The 16,731-nt window shown below is 55.8% G+C and overlaps 4 protein-coding genes across 4 annotated transcripts; 2 read left to right on the forward strand and 2 right to left on the reverse strand.

Annotated features, from left to right (window-relative positions):
• Positions 1-813: 813 nt before the first annotated feature.
• Positions 814-2,160, forward strand: CGCS363_v009569 (uncharacterized protein; the record flags this gene model as incomplete). Its single annotated transcript, XM_036641418.1, has 1 exon — positions 814-2,160. The coding sequence occupies one exon, from the start codon at positions 814-816 to the stop codon at positions 2,158-2,160; it is 1,347 nt and encodes a 448-aa protein (XP_036493548.1).
• Positions 2,161-3,846: 1,686 nt separating this feature from the next.
• On the reverse strand, positions 3,847-4,945 carry Pdcd6 (Programmed cell death protein 6; the record flags this gene model as incomplete). The annotated part of the gene is made up of 4 exons (XM_036641419.1): positions 3,847-4,310; positions 4,362-4,695; positions 4,805-4,823; positions 4,905-4,945. 4 exons carry the CDS (start codon positions 4,943-4,945, stop codon positions 3,847-3,849), a joined length of 858 nt encoding a protein of 285 aa, XP_036492841.1.
• Positions 4,946-8,413: 3,468 nt separating this feature from the next.
• CGCS363_v009571 (Glutathione-specific gamma-glutamylcyclotransferase) lies at positions 8,414-9,639 on the forward strand (the record flags this gene model as incomplete). The annotated part of the gene is made up of 2 exons (XM_036641420.1): positions 8,414-8,472; positions 9,075-9,639. The coding sequence occupies 2 exons, from the start codon at positions 8,414-8,416 to the stop codon at positions 9,637-9,639; spliced, it is 624 nt and encodes a 207-aa protein (XP_036492840.1).
• A 620-nt stretch (positions 9,640-10,259) lies between these two features.
• Positions 10,260-11,161, reverse strand: CIRBP (Cold-inducible RNA-binding protein; the record flags this gene model as incomplete). Its single annotated transcript, XM_036641421.1, has 5 exons — positions 10,260-10,339; positions 10,397-10,626; positions 10,725-10,831; positions 10,999-11,071; positions 11,142-11,161. 5 exons carry the CDS (start codon positions 11,159-11,161, stop codon positions 10,260-10,262), a joined length of 510 nt encoding a protein of 169 aa, XP_036492843.1.
• Positions 11,162-16,731: the final 5,570 nt, after the last annotated feature.

The following is a 16,731-nucleotide window of genomic DNA, read 5'->3' on the forward strand; positions in this document are numbered from 1 at the left end:
AGGATCCCAAACAAACTTGTCACAGCTCCTCGTTGATCAACCCCCTCGAGGTACGCCGCACAGACGTCCGAGATGGACCTGCGCCGCCAAGATCACGAAGGAAAGGTCGTCTTCTTCTATGGCATTCAGAGCACGGCAATCCCGCTCAGCATAAGATGTAAAAGGCAAAAACAACCAGGGCGGGCCCCGCCTGACTGGTCCGGAGTCATCAGATTGTCTTTTCAGAATCTGCAAGGGACGCACTCCATGTTTCCAGACCCAAAAGGACTGGACGTATTGCGCAGTTGAGGCTCAGCCACCAAGGTTTCAGCCTCCGACCAATACCGAACTTGGCACCCTCCTTGTGCATATTTTGCCGGTCGATGTCACTGATCCGTCGTCATATTCTCCAACCGGCGGACTCTCGGAAGTCTGAGCACCTCGCGTTTACTTGCCGCGGCGCTGATGATCTGGTGAAGTCCAACCACAATGCTCTGACCTCGTCGTCAGTTCGCCAACTTCCACCGTAAATTGGCGTTACAGGGTTGCCGTTTCTAATGTGGCCAAGGAAAAGTTTCCTAAACTCGCCTCGCGTTTCCCTGCAATGTTTCCCCACGTCCGATCATTCACGGCAAGACATCCCAAAAGTTGCGTCCCGACGCGCTCCTTGCCCAGATTACATCCCGTCATCATGGCACATATCTAAGTGCCTTGTCGGCATTCCTCTGCTCCTGTGGCTCTTTTCATGAGCAAACGGTTGCTCTGCAGCCTTCTACGGACCCCTTGCGCATATCTCCTGCCGTCGTTTCTTACACTCATTAATCTATATACAACATGGCGTTGACAGTCAAGCAGCTGAATGCTGACGCCTCATTTCTTCTCACCTTCGAACCTATCGTGCCCGAGTCGACACCGGGCATTTCCCCCCGGCCGTTCAGGATATTAATGGACCCATGGATCACAGGACCGTCCACCATCTTTCACTCTATTCTTTCAACCACAACTCACAAGGAGTCTCCATGCGTGTGCTCGCTGGAACATCTCCCGGAACCCGATCTCGTCATTATCAGCCAGCACAAAAGCGACCATTGCAACGAGGCCACGCTTCGGCAACTACCACCCAGCGGGACGAGAACCCTAATCCTGGCGGAACCGGCCGCGGCCAAGGTGATTCGGGGCTGGAGGTACTTCGACAAGAACAAGGTCCATACGATTCCACGGTGGGAGGATCCTCAAACCACGGGGAAGCAGGCCGTCATCCGCGTCAAGGTGCCGCCATTCACACCAGGTGGGGAGTTCGGCGAGGTATCAGTCGCGTTCATTCCTCAACGGAGGGATTTCAAGGGCCTTCATGCCGCCATCGGCATCACGTACCGGCCACCTCCAACATGGCCAAGGTTCCCACATCTTCTTACACCCCCGAGGACCCCCGTATCTCAGCCACAAGGCACACAAGTCTCTCCGTCTCCCATTCCCGGGGCAGCCCGCTCCAAAGCTGAGCCGGCATACATCAGCCTGCCGACTCCCCCGGAGACTCCCAGCAGCACCCAATCCCTCCACTCCATCAACTCCGCTACGTCGACCCCGCCGCCAACGGACGCCCGAGACCGAGCAGTATCAGTTATCTTCTCTCCCCACGGCATCTCATACCGCTGCCTACACCAGTACGCCGCCTCCCACCTGGCCGCCGAGGCGGCTCTGCCTCTCACTGCTCTCCTGCACTGCTTCGACACTGTTTCGAACCCGTGGTGGCTCGGCGGTAATATCTCCGCGGGCATGCCGGCCGGACAGGAGACGGCATCGGCCCTAGGCGCAAAGGCCTGGGTTAGCACGCACGACGGCGACAAAGACGTCAGGGGCTTGGTCACGAGGATGCTGAAGACGAGAAAGTACGCCCGCAAGGAGATCGCCGACGTCGTCAGCCCCTTTTCGAACACCAGCCACCGCGACAATAGGTTCGACCGGGAGGGGTCAGGCAATGAGGGTAATGGCGGTGGGGGTAAGAGTACTGAAGTGCTTGTTCTCGGGGTTGGCGAGGAAGTTGCGATGACCCGGGAGGGTGTCTGGAACGTTGAGCCGCGCGCTGGAGTATTTCCGCCTCGCAAACTCCCCGTGGCGGAGAAGACACTGCAAGGTCGGGCGCGAGGACGGAATTTGTCGCCGATTGTCACGCGTGTATGAACGGGGACTATGCGATGATACCCAGTGGTAATTTTGTTTTGCTTGCTGTCTTTTTCATCGGAATATTGGATACCCTCCTGTACAGCTGAAGCACGTTCAAGGGGCACCGAGGGCAGGATATACCCCTACGGAGACTTTGGAACCACACGAAAATGCGACGCGGAACACGGAACACGGGAGACGGGTGACTGGGTACTGGGAGCATTGAATTTCTTGTTTTATTTTCGTTACGGGAATAGCATTGCCTGCCCAGGATGGCGGCGTGTCTTGGGGAAGGGGTTGATTTGATACCACAGAAGGAAGGACTAACAACTTGAAAACGAGGATGGTACAAGGCTTGACCTTCTCCTCGCGTAGCTTATGGGCTCTTAATATACAAGCATAATCAATCACAATTATCAGGGCACACGATTGTAGCGTCAAACCACGTGATATCCTTGAAAACATATCCCGGCTTCAGAGACTCGAAGCAAAGCAGTATTCGAAGGCACAGTCTGTTGGTAGATCAGCCAGATGCTCTATTAAGACGGGGGGAAAGCATCTGCTCCTCCCTAATCGCCAATGTTCGTCCGGATCCTTCTTTTGTTCTGTCGTGTTCCTGGCAGGACCCAGGGAAAATTCACTGCCCACGTCAAAAGCATGTCCTTTTCACCCGATCATGATAAAGAAGCTATCCATATAGTGACTGCTTGTTAGTGGATGGCAGGTGTTCCCGGAGTAGACAGATATTAAAGTTAAAGTCCTTACTTGTCAAGTGCTTTAACGGCCAACTCGTCTCAAGTTCGGAAAGAAGTGACTGCGGACACGCCCAACGCTGTCATCACGAGGTCTCTGCCTTGTAATCAGTTGACGCGGGTTAGATCCTGTGTCTCTCTCCTCTCCGATCCGGTTTTTCGGAAACATAGGTGCTTTGGATAATCTCGTTGAGTAACAAGCAGTCTTCGTAGGCGTTGTCGCAGGACCGTCAGCTTGTGATGTACCCCATTTCCCAACACGTAGATTGTGTCAGCCCTGTTTGCTGGTTATATTTGTCTCTTAGTTTCTAGAGGCCGCCAGTCTGCCAGGTCTGGACCTACAAACCCCGTGAACAGGGCCAGTATCCATGACAAAGTGGTTCAAACGGTAGTATGTCGTCTTAAGACATACGACTTAGAAGGGCGGTTACTGAGACCCGTAATTGGTGATACATCTGATTGTCTGCGCCTTTGTATGACCTCGAAAAAGACGAGTCTCAATGTATGCAAAGTATGAATTAGCTAAACGTGAGTTTCCAACTACAAAGCTACCGTTCACAATCATACCAGCTTCATATAAAATGTCTCGAATGCCAGCGTTTGATGCTCCCTTGAAATGCGATTTGAATACTATGAGACCGCCCGTTACGGGTGGTCGTCACCACATGGAACCCACCCTCCGTCCATTACTTGCACCCACCCAGCCAGGGTATCTAATTTTCTCATGCAACGAGAAATCATCTCTCTTCTTCGAGATGCACGCTTCCACATATCCATCCTCTCCTTAATCCTTCTCAACACACAGCCGCCCGTGAGCTATGCAGATCCTGCCTCCCAGTGCATGCACGAAACTAGGTCCCAGCCAAACACGCTGACGTGAAAATGAAAAACAAAGAAAGCTAGTGGGGAAAACGAATCCTATCTTCCCCTCTTAGGACCACACCACACCCGCTTACTTGAGCTGCTTCAGAATCTCCGTCAAAAAGTCCTCAAAGCTGAGGGTGATGTAGCCGTCGCGGTCGTCGTCGTACTTCTTGAACACGTCCGTCATGCGCTTGAGAGAGATGCAGGCCTGAACGAAGAGGTCGAAAGACATGGAGTTTTCGTTGCGCTTATCGTAGGTGCGGAAGAGAAGCTCGACAAAGCCGGGGCTCAGGCGGTATCGGAAGGCAATGAGGGCGTTGCTGAACTCCTGGAGCGAGATGTTGCCCGAGCGGTCGGCGTCGAAGCGGTCGAAGAGAGTGCGCCAGGAGGCGAGGAAGGACCACAGTCCGCAGAACTCGGCGAAGCCAATGGTGCCGCTGCGGTCGGAGTCGAACATGCGGATCATCATGCGCACAGTCTGGGGGTCGAATGCTGTCCAGTCACCGTTGACGAGGGCGGTGGAGAGCTCGCGCTCGGAAAGCTGGCCGGTACCTGTGTCTTGTTAGATTTTGAATTCTTGAGGTCTCTCACGGAGTCGCGTACCATCCTTATCGACAGCGCGGAACAGAGGCAGCAGGGTCGGGTCGGCACCGTCAGCCATCTCGGCGGGCGCGGGAGACGGGGGCGGTCTTGAGCTGGGAGGAGGGCGATTGTGCATCTGAGTCGGGCGCGGGCCGCCGGTGGGAGGAGGAGAGGTGGCGCCGTAGATGTTGGGGCTCGGGCTAGGACGGCGGTCGTCGCGAGGGTCACGGTGGTCGACGGGACGGCGCTGGTAGCTATCGTGGGGGACGGGCGGAGGCGGCTTGCTCTCGTAGCGCGGTTGGGGAGAAGGCCTTTGGGCCGGGGCCGGGGCCGGGGCTGGGGCAGCGCCGCCCTTCTGGAACGGGACGGTCAGTCTTTCTCCGGTTGAGCGATCCATGGGCTGGCGATGGTGAATCGCAAAGGAAAGGCCACATTGCGTGGAAAGGACGACGAGTCGAACGTACCTGCTCGGGCTCCGCGAATCTGGTAGGGTGTTAGCATGGCGGGGTAAAATAGATTGCGATGAGGGGCTGTTGCGAGTCGTTGATGGCTCTAGCCACGCACCTGGGGAGTTCGTCGGGGTTGTAGGGTCTGTTGTAGGCCATTGCGACTGTGATGATGGGTGGACTGGCGATGGAGGGCCGGGAGAGAAAGCAAAGGAAAGAGTCCTTTGGCAGTCGAGTCGAGTTCGTCGGCTCCTGGGATTATATGAAGTTGCAGAGGTGGGGGCGTCTATTGGTTTGCGGTGGACAACCAACCCAAAGGAAGGGCCAAGAGCAAGGAGGGGAGGAGCCGCAGCAACTATGTACCTCAGGTTCTGTAGGTGACTTGGGTCCAACAAATGGAACTTGGGGTAGGGGTCTCAACGTCAGGCGGCAGTCGGCACGCCTAGGACGGGACAGGACAGGGAAGGACAGGTAGGGCTGCTTCGTTAGGCTGCGCTGCGGGCATAGAGAGGCTGTGAACGTGCCAATCGGGCCCTGAGCTTTGCGCAATCGTCAGATTGGTTTCAGCCGCACCATGTAATATGAAAGAGTGAGGCTTGGGCTGAGGCCTTGTTTAGAGACTACGTGCTGCTGTAATTTCGGTCGCGCATGGCCGCGTTGTCAGGCTTTCTCTCTCTGTCTCTCTTCTGTTATCTCCCAGGCAGTATGTACGGACTGGCAGACCCTCGAGGGAATGTACGACGAATAGAGCAAGGGAACACGAAGCCGTAGGGCTTGTCTGGCCTCCAGCAGGGGACCTACACCGGGGACCGGGCAGTTTTGGGGAGCAGCGGCGCCCGCGCGCAGGTTGGGGATGGCACGGGCACGGGCGGTGGACTGGGATGCAGGGCAATCAGTGCTGAGGAAGCTTTGGTGTATGATTCGGTCGTCTGTGTCGAGACGATGAATAATACCACGAAGGGGACTGGACATGGTGCATGGTGGTGCTCGGTGTGCGACGGCGATTTGCTTGCTCGGCTCGGCTGTAGCTGCGCTGCGCTGCGGATGGGCTTTGCGACGGGAACGACACGGCACGACTGCCACAACAAGACACGACACGACACGGACGGTTGACGCAAATCAGACGGGATGAACAGGCGATGGATCACGGTTTGCAGTCTGCCCGTCGAGTGGGTTCTGCGAAATTGTTTGTTGGAGGGGGCAACAACTAAAAACAGAAAATGCTCCAGCCAAGGAAGACGTAGGGTAGATCAGGACAGAAAAGAGGACATTGATTCCATCCCACGCGGCCTTGGGTTGGCTTGGATCCTGAATTCCTGCTTCTGCAGCGACATCATCATGTCACACACAGACACGGACACGTCTTTCCGATTGCGGGTGCCTGGCCCCAAGCCCACCTCACCTCACACTCGAGCGTAACTTAATTGCAGGCTTTGTTCTTTCTGTCTTCTGGAAGATCACCAGGACGGGAAGTGGAAGGGCCATGCCGACGGGATGGGGACATTTCTGTGCTGTCAATGGCCTTTCGCTTTCGCAACCCCGCCACGCCGTCCCGCTGTGGACTGAATTGCGGTGGGTTGTGGATGCTCTCCAGGCGATGGAACGCGACGCCGAAGAACCATGGATTGTCATAGGGCAGGCCCGTAACAAGTGGCAAACAGGGAGGATACCTGCTGCAACGGCGAGTCCGGCTTCGAGGATGCGATGCGGCGACCGGATGCCATGCCATGCCATGCCATGCCATGCCCTTGCCTTGCGCTGCGGATTACTCGCGATTGCGTATTCGGCCGCCAGTGTCCCGGTCCGGTCCATTGCGTTGTGGCCGTCCGTCGTTATACGCGGCAATGAAATTCGTATCTGGACGAGAGAATCCCCATTGACTTCGTGTTACGGGCCTCAAGAAATGTGCCTTATCCACAAACAGGACATGGCGACCCCTGGGTAGGGGGACGGAACTCCAGCTCCAGCGTCTCTGGACTCTTTCCGCCTCGGGACCGGGTATTGATACGATGGAGATACAGATCGCGAGGTGGAAAGGGGTCCCGAGCACTTTATTTCAGCCTGGAGCCCAGCGGTCCGGCGCAGCTTCTTTTCCTTTTCCGGGCTTCCCTCCCGTGTCTTTCCTCATCAGGCCCTCCCTCCTCCACCACCACCACCGCCACCACAGCCATCACCACTTACCACTCATCACCCATCGTCAGACGCCGATGAGGGACGATACGGGGTAACCTGTGTTAGAGCGATACGTAATGCAGACACGTTCGATTTCCAACAATTCCCTCACATACAATCACTTCACACACGCACATAATAACACATGCAGCGGCCATTGGTGACATTTGAGGTGGTCGTCGTATCCCCGTTTAAGCTTAATTTAGTCAGGCAGTCGTCAACACCTGAGACGATCTGTCCAGTTGAATATTGCCGTGTCTCAATCTCGTCCAAAACTCAACTTGGATGGGGACAGACCACTTGTGCCAACGTCTTCGCATCGTGACTAGTGTAGTTTGACCCAGCGAGCACCGTGACTCTGCCTTGGCCAGCGCCGCAGCACGAAGAGGAGTAAAAAAATAAAATAAAAAAATAAACACCTCGACGGGCCATCGTGTAAGCGTGGCCACCAACCAGTGGCCCCAGAGCATCATCGTCCGTACCACCCTAACAGCAAGTGATCCATCCATTCCTTCTTTTGCTTCCCTTCCACCTTCCATTCCACCCCAACCCGCCCCACCATGGCCCCGGCCCACGCCCCTCCCTAGAGCGCCGAGCCTCTCGCACGGGACGCCGGCAAGCGGGATTGCGTATGCTTTCCCAGCTTTGCAGCTTCCATTCGCACCGCTCAACTCGCCTTGCCCAACTTTCTAGAACACATCGAACCTTTTTTTTCCCCTTCCTTCTTCCCTTAATTTCAGGCTCTCTCCTCTTTCCGCCCCGTCTGCCACGTACGTACCCTGATTCCTTCTCGTCGTCCTTCCTTTCCACGCTGTTCCGGGAACTCTTGAGTCTAGCCCTTGCCCTTTTGACAATTGCCTTTTCCCGCTCCGCTCCGTCCTATGGAAACATCCTTCATCCCCCTCCTCCCCCCCGCCCTCATTCTTCACACTCAATCTTCCCCTCTTCTTCTCGTTTTTCTTCTGCCTCTTCTTTTGATACCCGTGTGTGCGTGTTTGTGTTTGTGTGTGTATTTGTGTGTCCTATATGTGTGTACGCGCGGCTTCCCCGCGGGGCTTGCACCATTCCGCCCGCTCCGCCGTTGCGGCTTGCCGCTTTCGGGTGCCACCAACGGCTCATACAGTTTCCTGACCGTTTGGTGGCTAGGCAAGCGCCAAAAACAAATCCAAGATGGATTACCGAGTGGCTTTTACCTGTCCAGATGTTTGTGTGTTGTGCAGGACGTCGCAAACGACACCGGCGTGGGACTGATTTGCTTGGAATTACTTCAGATACCGTGGAATTACCGGGCCATAGTGTCGTCTCCTTCGCCTCTCTACCCTCCAGGAACGGTAGGTAGATAGGAAGCCCTCGCTTACTTGGGGCTGTCACATTTCATAATTTTTCCATCTCGTCCCGCTCGCAGAGACAAATCCACCACTTGCACGGAGCCCGTGGGACACAAGAACATTCGAGATGGCTGCCGACAACGACCTTTCCACCAACGGCTCCGAGTTTTGGCTGTATGGGTACGGGTACGTCGAGTCCAGAGATAGATCTCTTCCCCCTTCCGCCCCCTACCCTACCCCGGTGACCTCTCGGAGGTTCTTGTCTTTCAGCTCCTCCCGCCCTCCCGCATATATATCCCTGCCGACCAAGCTCTCCGTACTCTGTACCTTACGTCCCTAACGTCGCGAACCCGCTTCTCCAGGAGTCTGATATGGAAACCTCCGCCGCACTTCGGTTAGCCTCTCCCTCCCCATCCTCACCCGGGCTACTCTAGCCGCCTATCCGAGCCTCCGGCTGATCTGTGTCGTTCAACCCCACAGATAGAAGGATCCCTGGTTGGGTGACGGGATATGTCCGACGCTTCTGGCAAGTAAGTCTCCTCCCTTTCTTTCCTCCTTTCCCCAACGCAGCCGTCTCACCCGGCCCCACGGCACACAAGGCCACCTCGCGTTAAGGCTGCCCGCTCATACCAATGCTTATTTACACTACACGTCTCGATTTCCCCCTGCCCGTGCTCAAAGTCACTTATACTAAACTCTCACATAGGCGAGGTAATCACTCACACTACCTGAGGCCCTCCTTGGGAATGACCCTTCGTGTTGTGAGATGTCGTCCTGACCGTCACTAGCCAGGACCACAGGGGTACACCGGAAGCCCCGGGTCGCGTCGCGACATTGATCGAGCGTTCCTACTGGGAAAAGCTCACTGACCATCACGACTCGGCCCCGGATCGTGTATGGGGCGTCGCCTACCGCATCAAGGCTGACAAGGTCGCCGAAGTGAAGGACTACCTCGACATCCGGGAGATCAACGGCTACAGCATTCACTATGCCCCCTTCTACCCGGCCGACGGCACCGAACCCATCCGCACCCTCGTCTACATCGGCACGCCGGACAACGACCAATTCGTCGGACCCCAGGATCCCCAGAAGCTGGCCGAGCACATCTACAAGAGCCGCGGCCCAAGTGGTCTCAACATTGACTACCTCCTCGGCCTCGAGAAGGCGCTCGATGAGCTGAGTCCGGAAAACGGCGACGTCCACATCACCGACCTCTCCAACAGAGTCCGCGCTATTCAGGCCACCACAACTCTGCCCCCGGGCACCGGCCCGGACCCAGCAGACGCCGCCGACGGCGAGTTCAAGCAAGGAAGCAGTGTCAAGGAGCAGGAGGAGACCGAGAAGACGTGCTGAGAAGATGACCGCACAAAAACTTTTTTTTTGCATACTTGCCCCGCCCCCCGGGAAGCCAACCGCCCTACACTCCCGTTGCGCAAATCCTTCGTACCATGTCGACTCAAACCCCCCTCCTTTTTTATTCTAAAGCAGATCATAGACAATCATGCAGGCCAGGTAGAGTTAGACCACACAAATCCGCTGGGTGCCATCCCAACGACGACCTTTCCTCCTCCCCAATATTGCCAACCCCTCCGAGGTCACCAAAATGAAAGATCATCACCACGTGCGAAAAGACCGAAAGTTGGGACCGCTCTTGGAGACAGAGAGGTAAAGTATGGAAGAAAAAAAAGAAGCAGAAAACCATTCCATTTGAGAGAGAAGACTAGGCCGTTACCAACCCTTGACCGACCCGGGTTGGGGTTTTGTTTTCCAGAGATCCATTGCAACAGAAGAACCGGGTATTGTGTTGCAGCGAAGAATATCATCACCAATGCTCGATCGAACCAACGGGCGCGCGCACGAACGTCTGTCAGACTCGGAGGAGGTAATCGTCGGCAACAACTCTTGGCCGCGTGCTCCCGAGTTGCGCAAAGTCGACAACCAGCAGGCAACGAATCTCCGAACTCTAGCGTGCATTAGTAGCCTCGGCCGCCCTGGGGCTGCTGGGACGGGTCCGGGTAGCCATAGCCCGCGGGAGGAGCCGCGTAACCGCCGTCTACGGAGCTTTTAGCATGGAGGTCGGGGATGATGGGGTTTGACGAGCGTTACTGACCCTGAGGGGGAGCGCCGTATTGCTGCTGGGGGGGATATCCGCGTCCGTACGCCGGTTGCTGATACATGTTGGGAACGCCGACGGGGTATCCGCCGGGAGCGCCGCCGTAGGGCATGGGGGGCGCGCCGTAACCGCCACGGCCACCACCACCACCGAAACCGCCGCGGAAGCCACCGCCGCGGGGGCCGTTGTCAGAAGCCTTGTCAACACGGATAGTGCGTCCGTCAAACCTAAAATTTACGTTGTCAGATACGGTCGGCTCCTCTGAGACTCATTGCGCCGGGACAAGCAAGCAATGGAAAAATGCAAATTCGCAAAGGCAGCGTACTCGACGTTGTTCATGGCGGCAATGGCCTTCTGAGCATCTCCCTCCTGAGTGTATCGCACGAAGCCGAACCCACGGCTGCGGCCAGTGTCGCGGTCCTTGACAACCACCTTCAAAATGGCAAAAAAACGCGTGTCAGATTCTCTCTCTCTCTCTCTCTTTCTTTTCTCTTTGCTAATGGACAAGTGTGGATAGACACAAGGTGTCTGTTCCGCGGTCCATGGCGGCGCCACTCCAAGAAAGTTTCTTTGCGGCGGACAGGACTGTTAGTACTTACAGCTTCTTCGACAGCACCGAACTCCTCGAATTTCTGTCTGAGGGTGTTTTCCTCAGTGTGCCATGCAAGGCCGCTGTGAGATGCAAGATCAGCATGGGTAGTTCTTGGATGGTTCTGGTGGCAACCACGTGGGCATAACATACCCGATGAAGAGCTTAGACATGATGATGGTTGTTGTGTCTTTGCGTGAGCTTGGTGGTCTGTTGATTGCAGGTTAGAATGAGTCCGGAAGGGATATTGCGGTGCATAAATGGAAGTGGTCGTGGTGGCGCCAAGGCGGGGTCTGGATACAGGGGAAGGCAATAGAAGCAAGCGCTCTCTCGGAAACTTCCCAAACAAGAGTCAAGCAGGCTCCAGAAAGCTGGCAGTGCTCAGCAGGTCGCCAAAGAGAAGTGGCAGTGTTGTCGGCAGAGCTTTGTCACTTTTGACGACGGCGCGCGGGCAAAACGATGGAGTTGGTTAGGGACGACAAAGCGAATGATACAAGTCAGGCCAAGAGGAGCGATGTTGCGGGAAAGGGGGACTTGGGAAACGGGCAAGATGCAGGCTGTGTCAGGCCCTGGGACAAAGAGAATTTTACCTGCAGGTGTGTCGCCACTAGATGGATGACGACGATGTGGATGTGTTGTGGTAGAGAGACAGAGGTTGGAATAAGGTGGGCTGTTGTTGGCGGGAAGGAGATGGTTGACGGAGGTCAGGTCTGAATTCCGGGCTTGATGGATTTTCCTCAGAAAAAGGAAAGAGGGGTGGGAGAAGGAGAAAGTGAAAGGCCACCTTTGAGAAGAGGAGAAAGGAAAAGCTGCTAGCGGGAATTTTTTTTGTGAATGGCTCGGAGGGAAAGGGCGTTGAGGCAGTGAGGCAGTGCAAAAAAATAGGCCCCCTCCAGAGGTACCGTAAGGTTTGGTGTATGAGTGGGAGTGGGAGTGGGAGTGGGAGGAGCGACTGGCCGGGACGCGGTCAGGAAGGCGGGGTGGATTGAGCGAGAGTGTGCGGTGCGGGCAGCAGCGAGAGAGGGAGACGGGAGCGACACACGGAGAGGAGGACATGGAAGGCGAGGTGTGGAAAGCATGGAAAGGTGCAAGGTAGGAGCGGAACGGAAGCACTTGCCGCAACAGCAACAGAAAGCAAAAGCAGCAGCAGCAGCAGCAGCTCCTCAGTACCGGCAGCAAGGAAACAACAGCAACATTTGCTTGCACTTGCATTCGCATTTGCTTTCTCAATTGCACTTGCATTCGCGTCTTGTTGCTGCAAAGCAAAGCAGTGCAAAGCATGGCTGGCTGGCTGCTGCTGCTGCTGCTTCTTGCTTGCCTCCCGATGCCATCCCAAGCATTAGCTGACTGACTGCCGCTACCGGGTCGCCGCCGTGCGATGGAAGCTTGAGAGCTGGAGCCGGCGAGACCTCGTGGCGGAGGGGCAGGTGGAGGGGTTCGATTGAGGTACGGAGACCGGCCACGTCCATGAGTGTGGAAGGTACCTTTTACCTCATCTCACTGACGGCTCAGAGGCGACACGGACACACGGCCGCGGCCGCAACGACGACGGACTGTCTGCCTGGTCTGCGCTTGACCGCGAATTGAAAGTTGACGCCTTGCAGTCAAGCGAAAAGCAAGCAAAATTCAAGGTACGAGTACGACGGAGGGTAAAGAAAATGTACACCGAGAAGTGCAATGTAAGGCACCTTGAGGTACCTTACCTCGCAGCATTGCGGGAAAGCGGCGACAGTGTGATAGGTAGACAGCGCGGAGGAAACTGGGGGCGGGTCTGGGTGCACCAACCTCGGGCTTCTGTTCTTTGTCTCCGTCGAATTTTCCTGCCTTTGTTGCTTGACTGGGGAAAGTCGCGGCCGGATGGGAAATTTCCAGAGATGTGGAAAAGGCGAGGGGGGAAAGATACGATGCGCGAGAAAAGTCGATTTGCTTCTGACAGGGTACAGAGACGACCAAGTACCGATCCCGGACGATAACCAAGGTGAGGTAAGGTAGTCAGGTAGGTAAAATAGTGCGTGGGTAGGTGGGCGGGCAGAGAGAAAAAAAAAAGTAGACGTTTTCTCCAGCCGACAAGGACAGACGCAGGTGAACGAGATTGAATAATAATCGCGCGTCCGCTGTCCGTTGGTCTTATCCTCTTTTTATGTATCTTTTCCACTCTGCTTTCCCTCTTACCCCGTCCCTGTCCCTCATCTTATGTGATGGACACAGGGTCCGCAGCGGCGGCGAAAAAGCGCAAAAGGAATAGAAGCAGGGCGAGCAACTTGCTGCAGCGGCAGTCTGATGCCTGCAATACCAGATGAAAATAGGTCGGGTATGAGGAAAAAAGAAATTGACTTGTTGCGGTAAGGCATCTGAAGTACCCATCTCACCTGTTCTTCACCTGCAGAGTACACGGGACTGCTTGTCGCTCCTTGCCGTGTCCCGCCTCTTTGCGATGTCTCCATACGGCGTGCCAAGGTACCTACCTACCTTACCTCACCTCAACCTCGCTGCTGCTGGTCTTGTTGCCGCCGCCGCTGCTCCGCTGCCACCGCAATTGCTGCGACTAACCACCGCGTCCTGCTGCTGGTCAGGCACACGAGGCAAGGGCCAAGGCATCTGGGAGATCTGCCCGGGAAGAGGGACCCATGGAAAACCCATCCATCCGTGGGTTGTAGACATGGGACATGGACGTGGACATCCAGTTGTCATGGGTGCCAGCGTAAAGAGGGGACCGCCCACATCCCAAATTCGGCTTTTCTGTGCAAGGGGACGGGGGGCGCCAGGAGGGAAAAGACCCAGCGCCCATCAATGTTTCGACCAAAGCATGAGTGTGGCAGCAGGGTTAGCTTCCCCTCCCAAACAAGCATCAAACAGACGAAGAAGCTCAGATGTACCCATGATACTTCTCTCTGGATTGGCCTACCCGTTCTCCGCGACCATCTTCGACTGCAGGGTACAGTTCAGACATGGAAGACGGCGCATGCTAAAGACCAATGTCGTCGACTCGATTCACTCCTCCGTTTGCTGTATCAATGCCTGATCAGAGTTGCTGGCGACTTCGATGTTGATGCGATCTACTTGTTCAGGCCGCGGCCGCGGGCGCGGGGTATCATTGCTGCGTGCTGCGTGCCGCTGATGTCGCGGCCGTCGTCGTCGACAATGTCGTGTACTTAGTGGCACTTCAAGTCAAGACAACGCACGACGCGACGCACGCACTTACGCATATTGCCTTCAGGCAATTATCTCTCCGAAGCGTTCTCTCGCTACCACACAATCCAGTCCGGTCCAAAGTCGTCATCAACATCATCAACCTCAGCCGCAGAAGCAAGACACGGCTCGCTTGTGTCCCTACATGCTCTCGCGTACATATCTGACCCAGCAGCCTAGTGAGAGCTCGTCAATCCGTGAGGATCCTGGTGCGCAGTGTGCTCACACTCGCAGTCAGACTGACTAACCGGGGGCATGCAAGTGTGGTGGGATAAAATGCAGAGACCAGGACCACGGAAAGCTTCTTGTAAACCATGAACCTGGCCGTTGCAGGGTTGGTGGCAGGCGAAACGGCTCAACGGGCGGCTGTTAAAGAGAAAATGAAAAAATTGCGCGGTGAAATACATTGGTATGCAGACTCAATTCTGCCAGTACCTACCTAAGTGTAGTTGCAATCAGGTCGAGACTTGACTTGCAAACGCAAAGCACTACCGCCGGTCAGGCTCCTGAGGGGAGCCAAGCCCATGACCCTGATCATTGCCAGTAGCAGAGGTGATAATATGAGCTTCTGGTGGGAGTAGACGAGAGCCGTGGTAGTGAGGGGGAGAGATAGAGGGTGAGAGAAGGCGGGAAAGACAGGAAGAAAATAAGACAGAAGGGTGGGATCCCTACACCAGAAACAGATTGGGATCAGTGTACAGTAATCCGCTGTGGCTTCAGGAAACACTGCGCGGGACAGCAGGCTTGGCCTGGTCATCCGCGGACGGACTGGATCATGAGTGACATTCCCATTCGACCCCACACTTTGCACAGCCTCCTTCCACCATGCCCTGTTTGAAGCAAGATGAACATCTTGGAGCTGCGACATGATTCTCCAACGCCCACCTTCTCCTGAAAGTGGAGTCTGCTAACGTAGTGTAGTGTAGGTGCAGAGCCTGCAGAACCGGTTCTCGACTCGGCTTGCCTCCCAGAGTCGCGATGCGTGCGAGCTGTGCCTGTCTGTGCCTGCTTGACATGACATGTAGTTGATTGCGCGAAGGCACTTTAGGCCCTCTGGCCAGCGGCAAATGGCGACATTGGAGGCAGGCACCCTTGTCTCGCCCCCGTTCGGTTGTATTCATTTTAGCGCAGCCGTCCATTCGTTTTGTCGAGATGCCATGGTCACCGCGGGCTTCATCCCACGCAGGCGTCATACGGCAAGGTCAGCTCCATGCCGCTCATTCGCCTTGTGGCCGTAGTCCCGGTCTACAGTCCGTCTCTAGACTTCTTCGTCCAATTCGCTTCCGGGATCAATCTGTTTGGGCTGTGACATGTCTTTGGGCGACCTCGGCTTGGCTATCCGCAACCCTGGGCCGTCTCCCTCATGCGCGCAGAAGATGCGACCATGGAAGAAGAATCTTGGGATGAGACCACTTTGCCGGCATTGACTTCTCATGCGAGGCGACGCGCGAGGCACCCCGAGTTGGGAGGAAGAGCTCCAGAGCCAAGCAGAAGCATTATCGAGGAGGTCGGTAAGCAGTCTTCTTTGGCGCGCAAAACGCTCAATGCCGTCGGCAGGAAGCTCCACTCCCATCTTGGCACTGACCAGCAAGAGGTCCAGGAGCCGGATGAGGTCCTGCGATGTGGGTGAAGTCGAGTGGAAGAGATGTGGGTGTGGACGTGGTGTCCTTGTCGTCTGGCAGTGGATATTGGTCGATCCAGTGGAGTCGAGAAAGGCCACAACCCAACCCCTCTGTCGTATCGTAAATTCGGTTTTGGCCCCTCCCCCAAGTGCACGGCGCACAAACCACACAAGACCCCTCATGGCGAGAAAATCGGTACATTGGTCGTGTCTTTCCCCCGACGATTGCCCGCGGCCTTGTGCAACCTGACATCGTCCAGCCAATCCCACGAGGCGCAGTCGCAGTTGGCACAGGGGGCGAGTCCCAAAATACCTCGACTCCTGACAATTTCTGCTCGCTTTCGTTGCGCTCTGGTCACCGGCCATGGCCTCGCCTCGGCCAGAAACGACGAGAGCGTCGAATCGTCGAAATCGAAGTCAACTGTGAAATGTGACGCAACACATTGTTGTGGACAGCTGGGGCAGCCATCGTCAGGCCCAGGGACTAAGGTAGTGGAGCCTTTAAACTCCGTACCCTAGGCATGAGTGGTGTATAGCCGCCGTCATATTGTGGCATGGACCAACAGCCTATGGAACTCCAATCGAGCCATGGATACGGAGGGGGAGGGCAGCCTGGATGTGGAGGGGCGGTTTGGGTCTCTGGAATGCCACCAGCAGGAACCCTAATGCACTTGGCCGCGATCCCAGCCGGGAAATACCAAGGTTTGGAAATGGCTCCATGTTCCGACTTCGTCTTCACATCACACCGCTTGGTCATTTCTCCTCTCGCCATTTCTTGGCTCTCTCGCCTCGGTGGTCATCAAATGGATGGATGGATGGATGCAGCTCTTGCGCCTGTTTGCTGCAGGGCTGGCGGTAGGCAGGAGCACGGGGTCGTTGCCTTCAAGATCCCAGTGGCATTCGAAACTCCCAGGGACCATCTATAATTAATTA

The sequence above is a fragment of the Colletotrichum siamense genome, assembly GCF_013390195.1.
Source record: "Colletotrichum siamense strain Cg363 chromosome Unknown KSG_Cg363_contig06, whole genome shotgun sequence".
NCBI classification, from domain to species: Eukaryota; Fungi; Ascomycota; class Sordariomycetes; order Glomerellales; family Glomerellaceae; genus Colletotrichum; species Colletotrichum siamense.